Source organism: Giardia intestinalis, chromosome 4, assembly GCF_000002435.2.
Source record: "Giardia intestinalis strain WB C6 chromosome 4, whole genome shotgun sequence".
Classification (NCBI taxonomy): domain Eukaryota; phylum Fornicata; order Diplomonadida; family Hexamitidae; genus Giardia; species Giardia duodenalis.
Window position 1 is genome coordinate 1,435,620 of NC_051859.1, and position 19,796 is coordinate 1,455,415.

The 19,796-nt window shown below is 49.6% G+C and overlaps 10 protein-coding genes across 10 annotated transcripts; 9 read left to right on the plus strand and 1 right to left on the minus strand.

The window, feature by feature from the left end:
• Window positions 1–181: 181 nt before the first annotated feature.
• GL50803_0015392 (Replication factor C, subunit 1) lies at window positions 182–2,854 on the plus strand (the record flags this gene model as incomplete). Its single annotated transcript, XM_001706033.1, has 1 exon — window positions 182–2,854. One exon carries the CDS (start codon window positions 182–184, stop codon window positions 2,852–2,854), a length of 2,673 nt encoding a protein of 890 aa, XP_001706085.1.
• A 20-nt stretch (window positions 2,855–2,874) lies between these two features.
• On the plus strand, window positions 2,875–3,486 carry GL50803_0011305 (uncharacterized protein; the record flags this gene model as incomplete). Its single annotated transcript, XM_001706035.1, has 1 exon — window positions 2,875–3,486. The coding sequence occupies one exon, from the start codon at window positions 2,875–2,877 to the stop codon at window positions 3,484–3,486; it is 612 nt and encodes a 203-aa protein (XP_001706087.1).
• Window positions 3,487–3,505: 19 nt separating this feature from the next.
• GL50803_0036069 (Ribosomal protein L34) lies at window positions 3,506–3,868 on the minus strand (the record flags this gene model as incomplete). Its single annotated transcript, XM_001706037.1, has 1 exon — window positions 3,506–3,868. One exon carries the CDS (start codon window positions 3,866–3,868, stop codon window positions 3,506–3,508), a length of 363 nt encoding a protein of 120 aa, XP_001706089.1.
• A 212-nt stretch (window positions 3,869–4,080) lies between these two features.
• On the plus strand, window positions 4,081–4,785 carry GL50803_0029487 (Protein disulfide isomerase; the record flags this gene model as incomplete). The annotated part of the gene is made up of 1 exon (XM_001706038.1): window positions 4,081–4,785. The coding sequence occupies one exon, from the start codon at window positions 4,081–4,083 to the stop codon at window positions 4,783–4,785; it is 705 nt and encodes a 234-aa protein (XP_001706090.1).
• Window positions 4,786–4,835: 50 nt separating this feature from the next.
• GL50803_0029486 (uncharacterized protein) lies at window positions 4,836–5,621 on the plus strand (the record flags this gene model as incomplete). Its single annotated transcript, XM_001706040.1, has 1 exon — window positions 4,836–5,621. The coding sequence occupies one exon, from the start codon at window positions 4,836–4,838 to the stop codon at window positions 5,619–5,621; it is 786 nt and encodes a 261-aa protein (XP_001706092.1).
• Window positions 5,611–6,066, plus strand: GL50803_0011301 (Nucleoside diphosphate kinase; the record flags this gene model as incomplete). The annotated part of the gene is made up of 1 exon (XM_001706043.1): window positions 5,611–6,066. The coding sequence occupies one exon, from the start codon at window positions 5,611–5,613 to the stop codon at window positions 6,064–6,066; it is 456 nt and encodes a 151-aa protein (XP_001706095.1).
• A 523-nt stretch (window positions 6,067–6,589) lies between these two features.
• Window positions 6,590–8,359, plus strand: GL50803_0011299 (putative Amino acid transporter; the record flags this gene model as incomplete). Its single annotated transcript, XM_001706044.1, has 1 exon — window positions 6,590–8,359. One exon carries the CDS (start codon window positions 6,590–6,592, stop codon window positions 8,357–8,359), a length of 1,770 nt encoding a protein of 589 aa, XP_001706096.1.
• Window positions 8,360–8,384: 25 nt separating this feature from the next.
• GL50803_0011297 (uncharacterized protein) lies at window positions 8,385–10,157 on the plus strand (the record flags this gene model as incomplete). The annotated part of the gene is made up of 1 exon (XM_001706047.1): window positions 8,385–10,157. One exon carries the CDS (start codon window positions 8,385–8,387, stop codon window positions 10,155–10,157), a length of 1,773 nt encoding a protein of 590 aa, XP_001706099.1.
• Window positions 10,158–10,192: 35 nt separating this feature from the next.
• GL50803_0016513 (putative membrane spanning protein) lies at window positions 10,193–17,554 on the plus strand (the record flags this gene model as incomplete). The annotated part of the gene is made up of 1 exon (XM_001706049.1): window positions 10,193–17,554. One exon carries the CDS (start codon window positions 10,193–10,195, stop codon window positions 17,552–17,554), a length of 7,362 nt encoding a protein of 2,453 aa, XP_001706101.1.
• A 560-nt stretch (window positions 17,555–18,114) lies between these two features.
• GL50803_0011290 (Kinase, CMGC CDK) lies at window positions 18,115–19,779 on the plus strand (the record flags this gene model as incomplete). Its single annotated transcript, XM_001706051.1, has 1 exon — window positions 18,115–19,779. The coding sequence occupies one exon, from the start codon at window positions 18,115–18,117 to the stop codon at window positions 19,777–19,779; it is 1,665 nt and encodes a 554-aa protein (XP_001706103.1).
• Between the last annotated feature and the right edge of the window lie 17 nt (window positions 19,780–19,796).

Genomic DNA, 19,796 nt, shown 5'->3' on the forward strand with positions numbered 1-19,796 from the left:
CGCTAGCTGGCATGGAGCGATGGACACGCCAACGTTGCTGTCGGCTTGGGGCGAGACGTCCATCCAATCAATCCTCAAACTGACTGACTTTAGAGTCAGTCGTCTCACGGAGCAGTGGTTGCACTGTGTCTTTTATATGTGTCTGCACCAAGGAGGGTGTGGTTGAAAGGCCCAAAAAACAATGATAAATTTCCAGGCTGATGAGAGCGCATTTAACCAGCGATGCTTTCTTAATCCGCCTTATATGGTTAAGCCAGTGACTGAAGTCGCTCTTCCTCAGGGTGCAAGTGTGATAGAGCAGCAACTGCAGAAAGCACGAGGCCCCCGTGTTACGCTTGAAACGCCTGCTGCGGCGAACCATAACGGTTCACATAATAATTCAGCAGATAAAGAGCCAGCAAGCACTGCCCCCACATTTGTGACTTTTGAGGCGGCCCAGACTGTTTCCAATCCGCCCAAAGTGAAGTCTATGCAGCCCGAGAATCTGGGGCAAGAGGACGCCGCAGATATCTTTATGGATGTATTCCAGAGCGCAGCAGAGTCTCTGAATCCGGTCGCCCACATTGAGAGGCCACTTATAGATGAGCCCTTTGCAAACCTCATTCCTGCAAATGTTGAGCAAAATAAGCGAGGGGCGAACCCATATAACAGCCGTACAAATGCATCCGTAAACTATGAAACGCTTCGGCCACGCGGACTTGTCAACTCCCTTTCCAAGCTTATCTTTGTTCGCACTGGCAATCTACGGACGATGTCTGACACCGACTTCAAGCTTTATGTAGCTAACTTGGGAGGCACGGTAACTACGGCTGTCAGTGGGCGGACAAGTTACCTAGTCGTCGGAGATGATCCTGGTGTAACAAAAATTAGGGACGCAAAGGCCAAATTTGTACGTATTATTTCAGAAAAGGAGTTTTATGATCTTGTTGTGAAGAAGAGCGGCGTTCCCGATTGGGTACCTTGGGTATCCTTCACTGAGAGCCTCCAACCTCTTACTACAGACGAACTTGCAGATGTTATTGCAGAGCACAATAAGCAGTACGAGTCTTCTGGTCAGGGCGGAGCAGGAGAAGAGCTGGTTGCCTTAGGAGCTATAGCAAGTTCTTCTATTGGTGATTCCGCCACCTCTACTGTAAAAGCAGAAAACTTTGACCAGCCTGAAAAGAAAACTACTGGTGTTCAGGGATCCACGGCTAGCAGAGAAGAGCATGAAAAGCATAAAGAGCTTGTCCGCTTCCAAACACCTATGTCTGAACTAGATTGGTTGATGAAGCATACACCTACTCGCATTTCTGCGGTTGTTGGGAACAATATAATGATCAATCAGCTTAGGCTTTGGCTTACAGACTGGGCGGATGTCTTCATAAACAAAGTGCCGGTGGAGTCTGTCCTCTCTTCAGAAGGGTATGCGAGGTACAACAAGGGCATGGGAGAACGCTTTCAGTTCAAGGCAGCTCTGGTTTCGGGGCCTTCGGGTATTGGAAAGACCCTCGCCGTTAATCTTATCGTCAAGGAGAGTAGCTACTCTCCTTATTACCTGAGTGTCGCCGAGCAGCGCAGCAAGCTTTCACTCCAGGAGGCGCTATCCGATGTCTTTGAGAGCTGTGGGATCATTAGGTTCTTAGGCGGGGCACAGAGGTTGAGCAGGTCGACAAGCAACGATAGTAAGACAGGCCTATGCTTAATAATCGACGAGTGTGAGAGTATGGACGCTGGAGGTGCTAGTTACTTGCTCTCAGTAATGAACAAGGAGTCTAACCGTGTCCCCATAATCTTTATCTGTAACAATGCGCACGACCAGAAGCTGAAGACCCTACGTAGCAAATGTGCACTGTTCCCCTTTGAGCGACCTCAGAAGGACATGATCGGGAAGTTTCTTTTGTCTGTTGCCGAAGCAGAGAACGTGTCTCTCCAATCTGGTCATGCAAGTCTTATTGCAGAGCGTGTGCGCAGTGACGTCCGCTATGCCATCAATGAGCTGCAGTTCAGGACAGCAGGTAGCAAAGATTCGTCATACTCAGCGAAAGCGTTGTCGTCACTTCATATTGTCACGGCAGCACCAACGATGTTTGAAACCTGGAATCTCATTCTCGACTACCGCGTGCTCAAGCAGTGGGTTGCCAACACAAAGCAGGATGGCTGCTATCGATCTCTTATAACGCTCCACATGGGAGACCCTTCTTTGAATACTGCGGGGATATTCCAGAACTATCGCACGAAGACAGCCGGGCTCTTGAGCTACACCTCTGTCCTGTCCGACTTGCTATCCACGAGCGAGACCATGCTGGCTAGGATGATGTCTGTTGGTGACTGGTCGTGTAGCCGCGATCAGGCCGTGTTTTCTGCTGTACTGCCGAACCTCATACTTTCTACCCTTGATCTCACAGGAACAGGAAGCTTTGGAACCTTTCGCCAAAATACTTTCCCAGGAATGGTGTTGAATGCAGTGAGTTCTGCTAAGTCGGCAGCTGCAAAGGTGGACGAGTTTTGGACAAGGTCGGCTAGGCTAGGCACCTCGGGGAGGGGCAGTATACTAGCGTCAAACATGCCCATGTTTGCGTCTTTAATTGCTAATGGATGGGAGCTTTGTGGAGACGCTCTTTTGCAACATATGAAAAAAGGAAGAGAGCTCGCTCCAGATGAAGACTGCTTTGCTTCTCTGCTAACGGACACATTTAGCGGCGTTTCTATGGATACGTGGAAAGAGTTCAAAGAGATTCAGGAGATACCTCTCGTCAGTGGGAAGTCGCAGACAGCCCTCACCAGCTACCTTCAAGGCATTATGGACTACGACTATCGGTCTATAGCGCCTTCCTCTAAAAAGAATCCTCGTGCCCGAAAAGTAAAGCAGTAGTTCTTACGTAAAACATTTAAATGATTAATTTGAGGGTAGAAGAGATCTATGAGCGGCTTGCCTCCGTAATGGCCGCTCTGCCGCTGCATGTGGCCGTGCGCCCCCATGGGATAAGTAAGCATATGCTCCTCGAACGTTTCGAGAACAACAGAAAGGCTGACAGCGAGCTTTTCAAGAAGCAAGAGCAGACACAGCCAGCGTTCACGGAAGAGGCCTCAGATGATACCTCGTCCAGTGCCTCTCCTGAAAGTGACACCGACGACATCCAGGCAGCTAATCTTGGCGCAGTTGGGAGCGAAAAAGTCCAGATACTCGACGGCATCCCCCGGTCCCGCAAGGCTGCTGATAAGCGTGCTTTGAAGGAGGCCATTGCAGCTAAGAAGGAACGGGAACAGGCGATTGCTGCGGCCGCTAAGGGAGACCGGGCCGCGATGGACAGCGTCGTTGACAAAGAGTACGACGTGGCAATGCGGCGGGCGTCTGGTAAAAAGGTGCGCGACGACCCCGCGCGGATTCGTAAGTCGATGAGGAACAATCAAGGCAGGCGGCCCCGGGGGAAAGCAGCTTCAAAGCCCCAGAAGCCGAAGTTCCCCATGAAGTCCCAGGCGGGGTTCGGAAGAGGCCCGAAGTGAGACGTAAATGCTGATCGATTTACTTCGCATGCCCCTTGCCGGCGGTCTGCTTGGCCGTCTTAGCTGTCTGAGCGGCGATTTCCCTCAGAGCCTGGTTCTCTTCATTGAGGAACGACTCCAAGATGTGAGCACGGAGCGCAGACCCGCAGAGCTTGCCGCCGTAGGGACGCGAGACTTTTCGCTGCTGGCGCGTGAGGTGCTGGGGGATCACACGGGGAATGCCGTGGATCTGTTTGCCGGTCTCTGCGCAATGGGGGGCATTCGGCAGCTTCTTAACGCGGAGGGACGTCAGCCTGTTCCCGGGAGTGCGCTTGTAACGCACGATCTTCGAGCGAGTCCTGTATGTGGAGTGGAAGCGGCAAGTGACGCGACAGTCGGCCATCTCGGGCGGGCAGCTCTTTAGTAATTAAAAGCCAATTTAAAATTCTTTCTATTTTTAAAACGAGAATGTATCGAGCGAGCCTCGGAGGAACCAGAGAGGGGTAGTGATAGCGGAGACCGTGTCCCGGCCAGCGTGCAAGCGAGCCTTTGTGTACGATAACAGAGAAAATTATATCTTACAATGACGTCAAATCGCGATTTAAACGAAATAAAATGATCACTCCTCTGCTCCTTGTGCTCTCCCTCGGCAAGGTTGTCGAGTTAGGCAAAGATGAATTCAACACGCTGCGCAATTCCGGCGCCTCCATGTCTGTTGTCTTCTATGCCCCGTGGTGTGGACACTGCAAGAATCTGAAGCCAGAGTACGCTAAGGCCGGGGCAGAGCTGGATGGTGTTGTGGACCTTTACATGGTTGACTGCACCAATGAGAGCAACGGGGGGAAGGATCTCTGTGGGGAGTTCGACGTTCAGGGCTTTCCCACGATAAAGATGATAAACACTGAGAAGGATAGTGTGCTCGACTATAACGGCGCAAGGGAGGCGAAGGCTCTTCGCTCGTTTGTCCTCTATAACATGAAGAAGCCGTTCAGGGACCATAGGACTCCAAAGGCCTTCCTGGAAGCCGTGAAAGCAGCGAAGGAGGACGGAAAGCTGCACCTGTTTATAGTCACTGAGAGCAAGGCAGCCAGCAGCTATCTCTTCAAGCTGGCCAAGAAGGTGTCCGAGAAGATGTCTATTCACGTGCTCCTCAACAGTACGGCGGACAAGATCAAAGAGCTCACCGAGGGCGGCTTGGAGAAGCACATCTCTGCTGGAAAGCTCTCCCTCTTCACTGTCAAGAAGAGTGCCACGGAGTCCTTCAGCGGGGCCAACACACCTGGCGAGATAGAGAAGTGGCTCCATAACCACGCCAAGTGAATGTAAACGTTTACTGCGGGTCTAGTAGATTTGTTCCAGGACCTGTAAGGATGACGCTACTCTGTCCGGAGGTGATGGCTGGGTCGCTGGGAATGGCGGCTGTTTTGACCGACAGCATAGTCCAGTGTGCCTTGCTGGGCATTTCTGGAAGAGCGCTAGCCGACTTTCTGTTGTATCCCGGCGGGGCCCTCGAATATGCGTCACTGTTACACGCGTGCTTCTCCATCAGTAACCAGGTGTACAATATCCGCAAGAGAGATGGCAACAGCTGGGCCGATGTCACACGGCTAGGCCTCCAGTTGTGTGTCAGTGCCCTGTCAACAGGAGTCAGTGCGCTGCTTGTAGGTGAGCGATACTCGATACAGTTGACCCTCTCCGCCGTCGCTTTTGCACTGATGATTGGGTTGCTAGGACTGACGGAGGCGCTATTCCAAAGGATGCTGCTGTGGAGGGCCGCAGTAGGGCTGCAAGTCGTCAGCCTACTGTACCGTCTGATAATGCACTCTGTGCTGTATGCAAAGCGTGTCCACTGGGAGCTGGATGTCGAGTACTATCACGTCCAGGAGTACAATCTGTGCATAGCCATTTTTGTGACCTGTAGCACGCTCATATCCATTTCAACGAGCAACCCTGGGGCTGCAGTCTGCGCTGTCGCAGTATTGCTTGGCTTAACGATTCGAAGTACGCTGAAATGGCAGTTGGGGGCTTTTAGAAACATGTGCATTGGCTGCCTAGTCCTTGCTATTGTCAATGCCGCCCAAGTAGTCTATAACACGGAGGTCCGACACCCTGTCCAAAAATCGCAGCAAAGCAAATTAATTAAAAATGGCACGTGAACGCACCTTTCTCATGGTGAAGCCGGACGGTGTCCAGCGCGGCCTCGTCGGCGAGATAATCTCCCGCTTCGAGCGCAGGGGCTTCAAGCTGGTCGCCATGAAGTTCTTTGTGCCTTCGAAGAACCTTGTCGAGGAGCACTACAAGGAGCACGCCGCCAGGCCTTTCTTCGCCGGGCTCTGCAAGTTCTTGTCCAGCGGCCCCGTCTGCGCCATGGTCTGGGAGGGCGCCAATGTGGTGAGCATATCCCGCACCATGATGGGGGTCACGAAGCCGGCCGAGTCTGCTCCCGGCACGATACGCGGGGACTTCGGCATTGACGTCGGGAGGAACATCATTCACGGCTCTGCCAATCTCGATGATGCGGCGCGTGAGATAGCTCTCTGGTTCAAGCCAGAGGAGGTGGCCTCGTGGAGCTGCTCTCTCGAGAGCCACATCTATGAGTGAACCCATTTGGCCGTTCCTAATTAGTGACCAGAAACTCTCATTGTGGTTTTGGTATTTCTCCAAAACCAAAGATTGGACTGGGTGAGTGTGTATTAGAACTTACGCACGACGCGCTCCTCGCTCCTGCGGCCCACTTATTTATCTGCTCATAACTAGAACACCGCGTGGGATGCTCCTTTCGGCCGGCATTCTCCCTTCGCTTATCTCAAGTTACGTTGGACAGACTCTACGACCGACGTCCCTGAAAAGGCCAGTCAATCAGCCTATTATGGGCATCAAGTGCTGGGGCCTGGCGTCAAGCTGCTCCTTCTTGAGTCTCAGCGGAGATGCGCTTTACTGTAGTGGAGTTGTCGGTCAATATTTTTCTGTAGGTACACTGAAAGCTATTGACTAGAGAGGATCCTTATCTGGGGGTTCTGATTCCAGCCACACCTCAGCGTGGGTTTTGAGAAAACACTGCGGGGGCGTCTTTTTCCGCCGGTCAACATTTTCACAGAGCTCGTTTTAAAATATCAAGGTATACATGCAAGTCGAAGACCCTGGTGCGCGTAGCACAGTTCTCACAGAGGTATCCGTGCAGGGCGCCGTGGAGGATGGATCTGCAGCCCAGCAGCAGGCCGCCAAATCTGCACCTCCGAAGAAGGCTGGATCGCATCTCTATTCGTACGGGACGATGATCGGCATCGCTATAAACTACATTATAGGAACTGGCGCTCTATCTCTTTCTGTTACCATGGGGAGTGCAGGCGTTCTCATGACAGTCATAATCCTCATCATTGGCTCGGGAATCACTCTCTTTCTTGCGATCTACTTCACAGAGGTTTTGGCGCGTGCGTATGCTCTGGCCAGAGGCGGATTTGCTCCCGAAGACATCCTTAACAAGCTGCACGAGTACGAAAATCCCGTCTCGGCCACTGCCTCTGCCGAGGGCTCCAACGCAAGCGCTGCCATTGGGAACGCTACTATTGAGGGCGGTAAGGCCTGCAACACACTCTCTCCCGATTACTCTCTTTCCACAGAATGCGAGTTTTGCATTTCTGAGCTCATGAAGATGTTCTATGGGAAGCCAGGCTTCTACATCTATCAGGTTTCTAATTTGATCTACTTCTTCGGGACGGTCTGGAGCTACGGAAACGTCGTCGCATCGTCTCTGACTTCCATTATTCCGATGTACAGTCTTCCGGGTAGTCCTAAGACGTGGGAGTGTGATGTTAATAAGATGAGTAAGTTAGGTGATCCTTGTTATACCGCTTACTGGATTTGGCTGTGTATTGCCATGGTCATCGCTTGTATTCTGATATTCTTTGATTTGAGTCAGCAAAAGGTCCTGCAAACAATCTTCACTGGGTGCCGATTTGCTACCATTGCACTGGTTCTTCTTTTTACGATTGTGGGATATTCCAGGGGGCCATATTCTAAAACCTATTCTAAAGGAAATGCTAGCTCAGCCATAAGAATATTGGAAACGGATATATACTGGATTGCTAATCAGTTTTCATCCATTGTATTCTGCCAGGTTTGCCACCATTCCATTCCGGAAATCATCCGACCAGTCAAGAAGGAGCACCACGGGAAAATTAACTTCGGATTCACAATCACCTATATGGTCATCTTTGTCATAACGTCGCTTATTTTGTTCATGTGTGGATCGTACTTTGGGACGCTTGGTGAGGGGTTATTGACGCTGAACTTTGGTCAATGGCACGGTACAGACTGGAATCTCTGTGCTAAAGACAAAACAGGTGGTGCAGAGATGGTTCTTGGCTATATTGTGCGTGTGCTGCCGCCTATATACGTGACGACAGCAATCCCCATCAATGCGCTTACAATGTCCAATAATCTTTTGTCGCTTTTCCCTCTGAGGCTCCAAAAGCATCTTGCTTTGGTCGTTTTTGCTAAGCTCATCTCTATCATTCCGGCTATGATGATGGCTGGGCTCGTTAAGGACCTGAACAAGATTGTCGGCTTCTCTGGACTGACGGGTTTTGTTATTATCAGCGTGTCTGCTCTCATGATCATCAAGGGTAGAAAGCTTTGCAAGCAGCACTTTGGAGACGCCAACCTAAGAACGCCGTTCAACTCGTGGTCTTCCCACATCGCTATAATATATACGATACTTGTGATAACTGGCGTTGGGTTCATATTGACAACTTATTCCGTCGTTGCGGATGCAATAGGTAAGGCAAGTCCAAGGTATGTTAGTGAATACCCTGATTGCAAAAATAACACGGGTACCACGTCCTTGTCTCTTGTTTCCACTACTGTTGATAATTGTCCGTACAATAAAAAATAAATAGTCAAGACGTTTTTCTTTTGCTATGACGACCCTCCGCATCGATAACCTTACGCAGGAGGAGGCGGAACTCGTGCTGGCCACTGTCATGCAGGCACTACGGCCAGTGAAGGAGCTGCGCTCATATTGTGCGGTTGCCCTTTTCACCCCGTGCTCGTCGTCCCAGAGCCGCCTTTTGGCATTTTCCATGGACCTCACTGCCACCATTGTTTCTCAGGATGGTTCGACGCCCCCTGTGGTGCTGGCCATTCCACCACTTCCGCACTATCTGCTGGGCGGCGTCAAGTACGCAACGGCTATTTCGTGCATGGCGTTTACCACACTTCTGCACCAAGATGGCCCTCCAGTGTTAATTATTGGGCTGAGCAACGGTGCCTGGGGCGTGTTTGACCTCGGCGGCTGCCTGCTTTTTCCATACATAGGAGACTCGAGATCTGGCTTATCAATTACAGCCGAACCTGTGATTGAGATTGTAACCCCAGAGAGCTACGATCTCTCGCCATCTGTTCACTTAACGGTCCGTCAGTATAGTCGCGTGCTCCATGTCACTCTTGAGGACCTCACTGCAGCCATTGCACGGAACATAGAAGCGGCTGGCTTTCAAGCTTGTTCATTTAGAGACGCAGATCTTGAAACTAGCCAGCTTCCAGTCTCCGTTCACGACCAGAACCTATTCGCAATTGAACTGATGGACTCTGTAACTATGGAGGCGTTGCGTCCCATTGGAAAGCTTAAGATAACCTATAAGTCTGTGGTGTACTACTACTCTGATGCCGTGTCCTTTATCGTGGTAGACCTTACCCAGTTCCATCCGTCGTGCAATCTGAATCTGAAAGAGCCGCGAATACTTAGCGTCCCTGAGGATCAAGACACACAGAAGTTACTTGCATGTCCACTTCGAATAAATAGTATGCTTATTGATGGGAGTCACTGCCTCATTGTAGGCCCCAATCCGTTTATTGTCCGCATCTCACCGGTCACTGTCGATATAGGCGCCATCAATCTACCAAGGGCCTTTCTGGACACCATGGCCACCACTGTACTGCTACCAGACCAGGTGATATCCTTTTCTTCTAACGTCTTCAAAGTGGAGGTGCACGGATGTACACGCGAGCAAGCGGCGGTGTATGCCGCGCAATACATAGGTGGTAGCCTAGTAGATCAGGTCAACTACAGCATGGGATATCTCCGCGGCGATTTCAGAGCTGATGACCAAGACGTAGGTTGTGCCAGTGCCTGGGCATTGACAACAATGGATAACGTAGTACCGGAAATATGTAGCCCCATCTCAGACTTGGCTCTGGTACTCGACAAGGCAAAGGATGCTATGGAGGAATTTGCTTCAAATAGATCAAAAGAGATTCAGAATGTATTTAGCTCGTATTTCCGTGTCCCATTCAGCATTTGGTGTGACAGCATGGAAGCCCCACACATCGTTGCACTGAGTGATGCCGGGCAAGTACTGTGCATGTCCCTTCGCTCCTTTGAAATCTGCGGGTCGCGATTTTTGTCCTTGCCTGCCACCTCCTCTGATCTGTCCGGAGAACACTCATTCACTATCGCGGTGACCAGAGATGCTGGAGGGGCGCGCCTCCGTGTGTGGGCGTGGAAGCCAGACTTATCCAATTTCTCCCAGACATATGAATGGGTCATTGCGTTACCGGGCCTAGAAATAATATCGGAAGGCATTCCTGATGGTCAGTGTCTGGTCCAGTCCAGAAGAACTGCTTATGCTGTTAAGGTAATACCCCAGGGTACACTCTACTCTTTAGAGTGGACCGTATTGGATAAGGGTTGACGTTTTCGTTACACCTTTAAAAATAAACAAACATTATGAGCATAAGTCAAGGGGCAAGCGCCTTCAGCGATCAACCTAGTGATCTTCCTGCTGTGCTGCGCAAGAATGAAGTGAGCGCAGAGCACCCCAAGATTAGCGTGTTCTATGACTCTTTACGGCTACGCGAGGGCTATCAAAGCAACCCGGTTCAGCGCGAGGTCCATATCCTCTTTAACAGTTGGGTTGGAATCTCTAAGCCGCCCCCCTTGCTTCCCCCATCGAAAGATCTTTCTCAACCATTTGGGTGCGACGTTCTTTTCGACTCTATCTCCAGCTCACCGTCCACCCCTGTTATGTCCTCTGATCTCTCAACCCCGGGGTGTACATCGTTTAACACAGGATATTGTGAGCTTTCGTATTTGGACAGTCTGAACGAGTCTAGCCAAAGTGCATCTATAAATGCTGACCCCCACTCCAAAGACCTCACATTTCCTGGCCCTGCTCTTATCCAGCCACTGACACGGGACACCCTCACACGTACTAATACTTCCGGCCTGACTGCTGTTCCTGATTTGCCAACGCTCCCAGGTCTGTCTAATCTGCAGACTCTAAAAGTAGTTCCGAGTGACCTCACGCCACCTATAGTCTCTATACAATCGGCGCCTGTTCTAAACACTTGGGCTGCCCGGTCTCGTTCAGAAGTGACCAGTGGCGTCTCTCACACCGGCACGGCAAATCCATCCCAGGCCGACTCACAGACGACAAGTTCCTCCGGCACACGGCGTCAAAAGACTATGGAGCTCACCAACGCAGAAACGGGGATGCATGTTGTTGTTATCAAACCAGCAGTCAAGTCGCGTACCAAAAAACAGAAGAGAGAGACTGCACAAAACAGAAGCGGCAGCGAGAAGTTACATGCCAACCCCGAAGACGCTCCTCGACGGGTTGTCCAATCTTCTTCGGATACAACACAGATATTTCTTCCTGCCACTGTTACTCCAACTGCTCAATCATGTGCAGATTCTAAGAGTGATCCCCGCACAGTTATAGGTCTGACGTTTGAGTCAGAGCACAACAGATGTGAAGCTGATTTTGAGCCGTCCCCACGGAAAAGCAATCCCGATGGCTCATCCCCGGACACATCGCCCCTCAGTGCTATTGCAGACGATTTGAATCCCCCAATTTTCAATGGCCTGCTTAATGATGCTCTTCTAGATCCGAGGGAGCTGGAAGCAAATTATCTCATCTCAAAGAATGACATCGCACTCGACATGGGAGGAGACGGTACCTACTCTGCTACTGATCCAGCGCACTTGCTGGGCTCTCCCCAAAACTGCACGGAGGTCATCTCAGACTTTTCAAGCACTGAAGTTACATATGAAACACCCCTAAGCGACCGACACCTCAAGTGGCGCAAGTCTGCGACGAAGGACGCTGTTCTTCTCCATCATACTCAAAGGACCCTGCTGTCTACTTCGGAGGGAAAGGGCTATACATACCAAGGCCGCACCAATTCAAGCACTCATGAACATTGCTTTATGGCTGACTTCGACATTTTTCAACCATACAATGCTGCAGGCGTAGAGAGTGTTCTGCAGGCAAAGCGTACACGTAGGGACATTCTGAGTTTGTTGCTCTCTACTGGCTGTGGCGTAGCGATGAGACTAGGTTCATGGATGGTTACCATCTTATTGTTTGTAGCTTACCTTTTTGCTACGGGGGTGCTATTTGCCGTCAATAGGCTTTCATCGTTCATGCTCATGTCTCTTAGGGATCCTGTCCGTATCCTGCTACCCTTTGTATTGGTCACTTTCCTTAAGCGCTTGCTGTTTATCATTCCCTTTATTTCTCATTATGTGGTGGAGTGGTTCTACCCCAGCATTATCGACGAAGCCCTGCTGGCCAATGGAAGCTACTACGGAGAGGGCAAAGTGCCAGATAAACGAGTGCTACCCACATATCTTTCATTGGATAGATCGTACAAAGACTTCTTCCCACCCATCTTTGTTCACTCCTCCAAAAAGAAAACAGGTTTTCTCGAGTATCTCAAAGTGGTGATGGGGTCCATCCCAGTGAGCGATGTCCTACATAATATGCTCGACCAGACGTTTCAGTTGCGCCTTTACGCCCTCTATGGACAACCGGGACTGCGCCACGATGTTGGACTGTCCTCCAGCCTGAGCATAGCAACTCAAGACTATTTCGAGGTTCCTCTCAGCAGTTACAAGCTTTTTCATGACACCCCTAATGGAAGATTGCCACACAGTGGGAAGCAGCAGCTTAGTCGCTACTTTAACAGCTACCTCCCGATACAGGAGCACCATGTGAAGCCAATGACTTTTAGTTCCGAATACACTCTGGTCGGTAATGACCACTTAACTGAGAATGAGTATCGTCGAGCAAGTCTAAAGATGTACGATGTTGGTGAAAGGTTTAGACAGCCAGAAGGCAAGGATTATCAGGATATTTATTCTCACTACGGATTGCTAGCCGATCCCCATTCTATATATGAGCGACCGGGGGATGACATACGCTCTAAGAACTATCGCTACAGAAGAATCATGGCCGGAGAGTACTTAGTTGTCGTTTCAGGGTCTGTTTCGGACTCCTTCTCGCCCACAGGTACGTCCGCAGATGCAGCAACGGTCCGGAAGTGGTTGGCCTATGGCTTTGTTCTTTTCGGCAGATCCAGCGTCTATGGGCCATTTATGGCCAAGGACACACATTACATAGTTAACCGAAGAATCATTAATAATGACCATACAACGCTAACGGTCTCAGACAATACTGGAAACATTGTACGAATAACGTTGGAAGATCCTAACTTCACCCTTTACTGCCGCTCTCTGACACCAAGGCATTTGGAGATATCCAAGACTGCTAATGCAAGGGGCGACAACGACTCTATTCATGGAACCTTTGATAATTGTAATTTCAACGATTTAATCATTTACTATAATCGCCCATTTACGTTTGATGAGAAGCCAGCGTTTATAAAGTTTGACACATTCGAGACTCTTGACGCCAGAGTGGCCCCCATTGCAGAGCGTAAGATCAAAGGCGAAGAGCGCTTGTTAACGGAGGACCTGCGGGTCACTCTTATAGACCCTACCTTCCCCCGCCTCTCCAAGGTCAACAACTCTGCCACACTGATCACCATCAACCCAAAAGTCCACATAAACGTGCTCTTTCAGAGCAGCAAGGTCCCCCTAGATAGAGTTGTAGAGTGCAGTGGTCGTGACTGCTCGAATAAGCTCTTGGCCGCGCCAGAGTATCTCCAATACTTTCGACCTGTGTCTGATGATTATCTCAGTTACCTTTCTATTAAGCCCCTTGTGGCGCCTGTGCCAGTGACACAGAACAGCCTATGGCCTTTCACAGATACTCAACTGGCATATTTCTATAAGGAATTAACGTTTTCCAGAGCACAGGTCACAAGGCAACTTGAAAGCTGCAGAAATAAAGATAAGAATAGCCACGGAGGCATCGACGAGTCCCAAAGGGATACGGGAATCTCCTCCATTCTCCAGCCGACTAAACATTCTCGGCATCGGTGCTCGCATTCATATATGGCTGACCTGCAGAACAACCTGAAGGTAATAGATTTGCAGATCCAGGACGTTGTTGCGTCTCAACAAGGCTATACAGTCCTTACCTGTCTTTCAAACCGGAGCACAGACGAGCTGAAGACGACAACGCGGAGCCTGCGGACCATGGAGTGCACATTTCTTTTCCAGCGGATCGTCATTTCGCTTTTTTGTAGCTGGATTCTTTCGTGTGCGATCCACACTCATGCGAAGATTTTTTATGGTCTGGTTCATCAGGTGCAGAAGGGCACCTCACCTAAGAACAAGTCTAGTGCACATAGCGGCATTGCTGTGTCGTCGTATACGATGCTGTTTATTTCGCTGTGCTCTGGGATTCTCCGCCTCATCGACGCGTCAAGGAAGGGTGTTCGGAAGCGTACCGCCGTAGACTTTGCCACTTATCTTTTTGCACAAGCAATCAAGAGCTTCATCACCTTCTATCCGATGTACCTCATCTATGTGAATGCGCCCAGATTGCTGGCGGCGCTGTACCTATCCAATCTACAGTATCGCTTGATAATAGCGTACGTCGTTGTGATGCTTCTTTCTGGTCAGTTCTTTGCCCACTTTGGGCTCTATAATCCTGCCAGCGGCCACCTCCCATATAGACTGCTCAAGAGCTTTAGTGAGAAGGTTGGCACGTTGACTCTGACCGTGGCCAAGAGTACAGCGTTTCGGTCCTTTTCGTTGTTATTATTGCGTGTACTTAACACAGAGCTTCTTCTTGTCGCCCCTGCGCTTATGTGGTTGTTCACTTCCGTTGTATTCCGGGTTATGTACCATCTTTCCATCGAGGGGATTTATGGGGGTGAGGAGCGGTTTTCGCACTCTCTCTACCGCGTGACTTTTAGTACTTTTGATTTTGTGATCCACCCTTCTCTATATTCCTCTTCGCTTTGTGTTTTACTGCTAAGTCTATTTCTGCTTCTTTCGTGTGATACGTTCGTTACTAACTGGAAGCTAACGTACTCTTTGCGACACATGCCCTCTTACACATCACCTGATCAGCAGCTGCCATCATCGTATCTTACTTCTACCTTTTCACAAAAGCCGTTTATCCTTTTCGATACTGATTCCGCCCGCTTTGTTGACGAAGTGCGCAAGATCTATCCTGATCTGTTTAATGTGCAACTTGGGGCACAGCCCAAGCGGAAAAGCGCGCCATCTTCACGCCGGCATTCTGCAGCTTCACCAAGCACCTCCTCTGCCTCCAGCAGCGATGTCTTTTACTTCCGCCCCATCGAGGCTGTTACACCTATTTATTATCTGGAAGAGTTGGGGCCTTGGTCACCCAAGATCTATCTTTACGGTAGCGCAGTGTATAAGAAGTTGTTTTCAGTGCCAGGCGTCTATGGATCCCTAGTTGCCACGACAATCTGGGTTTCTCCTCATGAACCTTATGTTTCGAGTGCGTGTCCAGCTAGTGATGCGTCCTGCACCTTTGCAAATGATATGTATCAGGATATAAACTCTCTTCTGGCCCGGCCTCTTCGGTCATATCTCCAGGATTCGCGAAGGTTTTCGACAGTGATGTATGATCAGCCAGCAGATTTTCCGGGTAAGCATCAGCTGCAGAGCATATTGCATACTAGGGCAACTCTTTTCATTCGAACCACGAAGCGAATGGCGAGAACAGTGAGGCTGCAGTGCGCCACGCTCCCATGGTCTGTCTTTCTTCCAACCTATGAGTTTAAGATATCGCGATTTGTAATGCCATCCCAAATGCTTCATGCATTGGTATTCAACAATGCTCCTGGACAGCCCATTGATCCTGTGATGAGCCTCGCCCTTTTCTTCAATGGAATAACTTTACCCTCGGCTCTGCTTCACCAAATGGTTCCGATGCAGTACACCTTCACCGCTTCTCCTGAAGCAATACTCAAGTTGCAAAATTCTTTTGGGCACAGTCTTGTCAAGTATCTGCTTCTTCCTGTGAGTGGATATATGGTGACCAGAGGCTCGTCAGTTTCTCCGCCGAGCTTCCATTTGAACATTGTCGATCGCCCAGTCAGGCACGTTATCAATAGCGGAAGTGAGCAAGTGGAGACGGCCAGGTTCTTGTTAACTGACGACGAGGTGAACAGGGCAGTCAGCCTGGGAAACAACTTACTCGGAGGGCTCAAGGAGGTGCTCACTATTGACCAAGGAGAGCAACTGAGCAAGACCTCCGCTCCTCTGGGTGCCATAGTTCGTGACGACATGATTCCGAGGCTTACGCCACAAGATCTGCTGTTTGTGCTCTCGGTGTCGTTTTTGGATTACTTTACAGTCGGCCACTTGCATCAAAGTCCTGATTCTCTGTCGCAAGATTTTCTACTACATTGCCCCAGCGACCTTGTACGCGCGAAGGACACAAGCCGGCACCGTGAGCATTCTGGAACCACAGACTCGCTGGGGAATCATATACCTTCTATCCGTGGTGGTATATATAATAATTATTTTCGACACGAGCTGAAGTGCTTGCGCTCAGACTATTCTCGACTTTTGCAGTACATCTGCCGGAAGGATGCCACCGAGTGTGGATATCTTCCTTTAGATCTCAGTGTGTATCGCCTCGTCTCCATCTTGGGGCGTCTGCCTCTTTTCAATCAGGGTTCTGTGTTAAGCCAGGGCACCCTATTCAACTTCAATCACTGCAATCTGCTGACCTGGATCGATGGAGTGCTAGAGAAGGTTGCGGGTCATCGGGAAGTTCACAGCTGCTGTGCAGGGTTTGCTTCTGTGGTTTTCGAGGCATCCTCTGCGAGTCTCAGGTTCTTCGGACTAAATAAGAAAACAGTATCTGCCTTTCTTAGTAGGTTGGAACAGCCAGAGGAATACGTAGATACGGAGTTAGAGCGTGCCACATTTACTGAAGATAAAGACTTAGATAGTACCTTGCTGGATTCCATTAACTTCGTCATCAACAGAATATATTTGCGCGTGCTGGAGCTTTCTGTCCTCAGCGTAGTTAGTCGTGCTGTCAGCACCATGTACCACTTTGTTCTTCAGGCATCCGGTTACACCACTGGTTCTTTGGAGCATCTCGCAGACGGGTTTAGGCGTGGAGAGGTCTACACATCCTTCTTTATGGCGCTCCCGTCTTCTGTACGTCAGCTTTATAACGAAGAGCACAACCTGTTTTGCAATACATGTAACAGGGAGCTTCTAGAAATGTTTCGGCTTTCAGACGCGCACAGACTTGTAGCAGACTATGCCATGCAGAACCAGCTTTGTTCCTCGTGCTTTGCAAGCTATTACACCAACATTGTCTATCCTCTTGCTTCTTATGAGAGCGACATCACTTCGTTTCTCTTTAAGCGAATTGCAAAACAATTTACCAAGGCTTGGTGCTGTGAAGATGTGCTTTCGCTAATATATCATGCTGGCTTTGTTTCCGATGAGTACTTCCTCAAGCAGCTGTGCCACGAAGCTAATGCATTCATCAAAAAGGCACCTCCAAGCGCATATGCAATCACCACCAGTGGATGCGTAGTAATAAGCTCTGGTGAGCTAAGTGAGGAGACACGCATTCTGAGACTGCATAAAGTATCCGAGGCCCTCTTGAGTGCGTTGCTGCAGATCCAAAGGATGCGTCATGTCTGCATGTTTAAGGCGCAGACATATCAAACTTGTGTCCCGTATGCTACATATTGCGAGTCTCGGTTATACGTCGAGGACTCGCAACACCTAGCCTTGTTACACACTCTCTTAAACAACGAGAAGGAGCATGCGGGTGCTAAGGATATGTTCCTATATTCATCTAAACATGAACCACTAGGTCGTGCATGTAAGCAAGGGCTACGCACAGATTGGTATTATGCTCTCATCCAAAGCTGTAGCAAATCTTAGTTTTCTACCTGGACAAGTATTCATTACTTCATTAGATGGCCATAGAAATAACTACTTGTACACAAATGGACCTAGAAGTGGTGCTGAAAGACGCGCCCGCCCGGCCCTTGACCCTCGTGGCCCCGTCGTCGGTGTTGGGCACGACGCGCCGCTGGGCCCTCTTGATGGGCGACTCGTCCGGAGGCTCTCCCGTCCACGTACTTAGCACTATCCACGAGTTCACTTGTGATAAGAGGGCAAACAGTGAGGCTTGGTCATAAAAATGGAAATTCATGTGGTTATCGATAGTGGACAGGCATACCTAGAGCCGTCACGCAAGTATTCTGCCTCATATAGGAAAGATCCTAGGCCAGAAATGGCCGAATGCGAGGGCTGGTCTGTATTTGCGGAACTGTCTCAGTTGTTGCGGAAAGCTGAGGAAGACGGCTTTCCTCTGCTCTAAAAAGTCCCCTTAGTGGCTATGGGCGGCATAGACAACTATCCTTTCAGCGACAACTAGGTTTTAGTAAATCTTTGAGCTCAACACCGGGAATCTTGACTTCAGTAAAATTTCCAGGTAAATGCACAAGCCGCACACAACGTCCAAGTACAGGAAGGAAAGTGCTAGGCGTGTAGGGGAGGGAGGTACTGGGGGAATATATATGGCACGGAACATAGCCACTGGGGAGCGCGTTATTCTTAAGGAAATAAAGTTAAGCAGTGCCGACGAGGGACTAGCAATATCAGGTCTTCGGGAGAGCTGCATATTATCTTCGTGCAGACACGAAAACATCATCAGAATTATCGAGACCTATTACTGGCGGAAAAACATCATCCTTGTGTTAGAGCTCTGTGAAAGGGACATCGGCGCTGTACTGAACGATGGATATACCATTCCAAAGGAGTTCCGCCAGTCCATTTTCTTTATGGCTCTACGGGGGTTGCATTACCTCCACAGTAAGTGGATTTTGCACCGTGACATAAAACTGTCGAACATCTTGATTGCACACGACGGAACAATAAAGCTGACTGACTTTGGTCTGAGCAGGTATTACAAATATAATGGCTTTGACACTGGCAATGTAGGAACACAGACATATAGAGCACCCGAGCTAATTTTGAAGGGGCAGCAATCCACACCTGCATCCGATGTGTGGAGCATGGGCATCTGCTTCTGTGAAATCATTTTTGGGTGCGATGGATCAAACTACACGTTCTATGATATGGTCTCTTACGAGTTGAGCATGATGACGCATGAACCTGGCGGCAGCGGCTGCCAGCGCCATAAGGCAATCAACGCCAAAGATTTTAGGGAAGAAATACCGAAGTCTCACGGGGACGTACGCGACACAACAATGCTCACTACTCTAAAGGAAGCCCTTGGCTATCCATCTTTGGAGGAGCGACAAGGTCTTTCACAAAATGACATTTATCGTGTGATATTCCCGGACGAGAAACATAACAAGGAAAGCAACCATGCGCCGAGCAATCCTTCCAGACTACTTAGAGATATACTGCACAAACATGGCGGGTCTGAAGAGGAAATAGACCTCATTCTTCACATGCTGAATTGGTCGCCCTATATAAGGTACACCTCAGATCAGTGTCTTAGTCACCACATGTTCGCTAATATTTACTCCAGTTCCAAAGTAGATTGTACAAATAAAGTTGATAGCCAAATTATTCACAGTAGCCCTTCTGTTGTGAAGCACAGATTATCAGAGTTTCCTCGCAACAACCACCTAACCACACGGCCAGATCAGAAACACAAGCAAGTCGCTATACCACGACTCAATACGCACAGCATAGTTCAAGACCATGTCCTCGACTTTGACGCACAGGTGCAGTTTCATAGTATTGACGGTCAGCGAGACCTTTCGTATTCCTTTTTGCTTGGTGCCTCTATGCTTGGTGAAAACTCTAACACGCCCCACTGTGGTCGGCACGAGTCTAACAAGCAGGAGAACGGTGTGCTCTCCAGGTTGCCCCTTCCACTAGAGTGTTCGGACGACAGTTCATGCGTAGTGTCATCAAAGAGATCCCACCCGCCGGTATGTCGCGAACAGGACCAAGAAGACCCAGTGCTACTCAACATGCTCAACAGCCTTACAGGTGGGTGTAATGAAGATCAGCTAGAAAGCGTGCATCGAAGTAGTCCTTTTGGATGTTTGTCTAGAAATTGGCAACAGAGCGCGTTTCATCAAGAAGCCACCAATGTAGACAATTCTTGGGATGATGCTAGTTAGCGTGCCTCACTTACTCA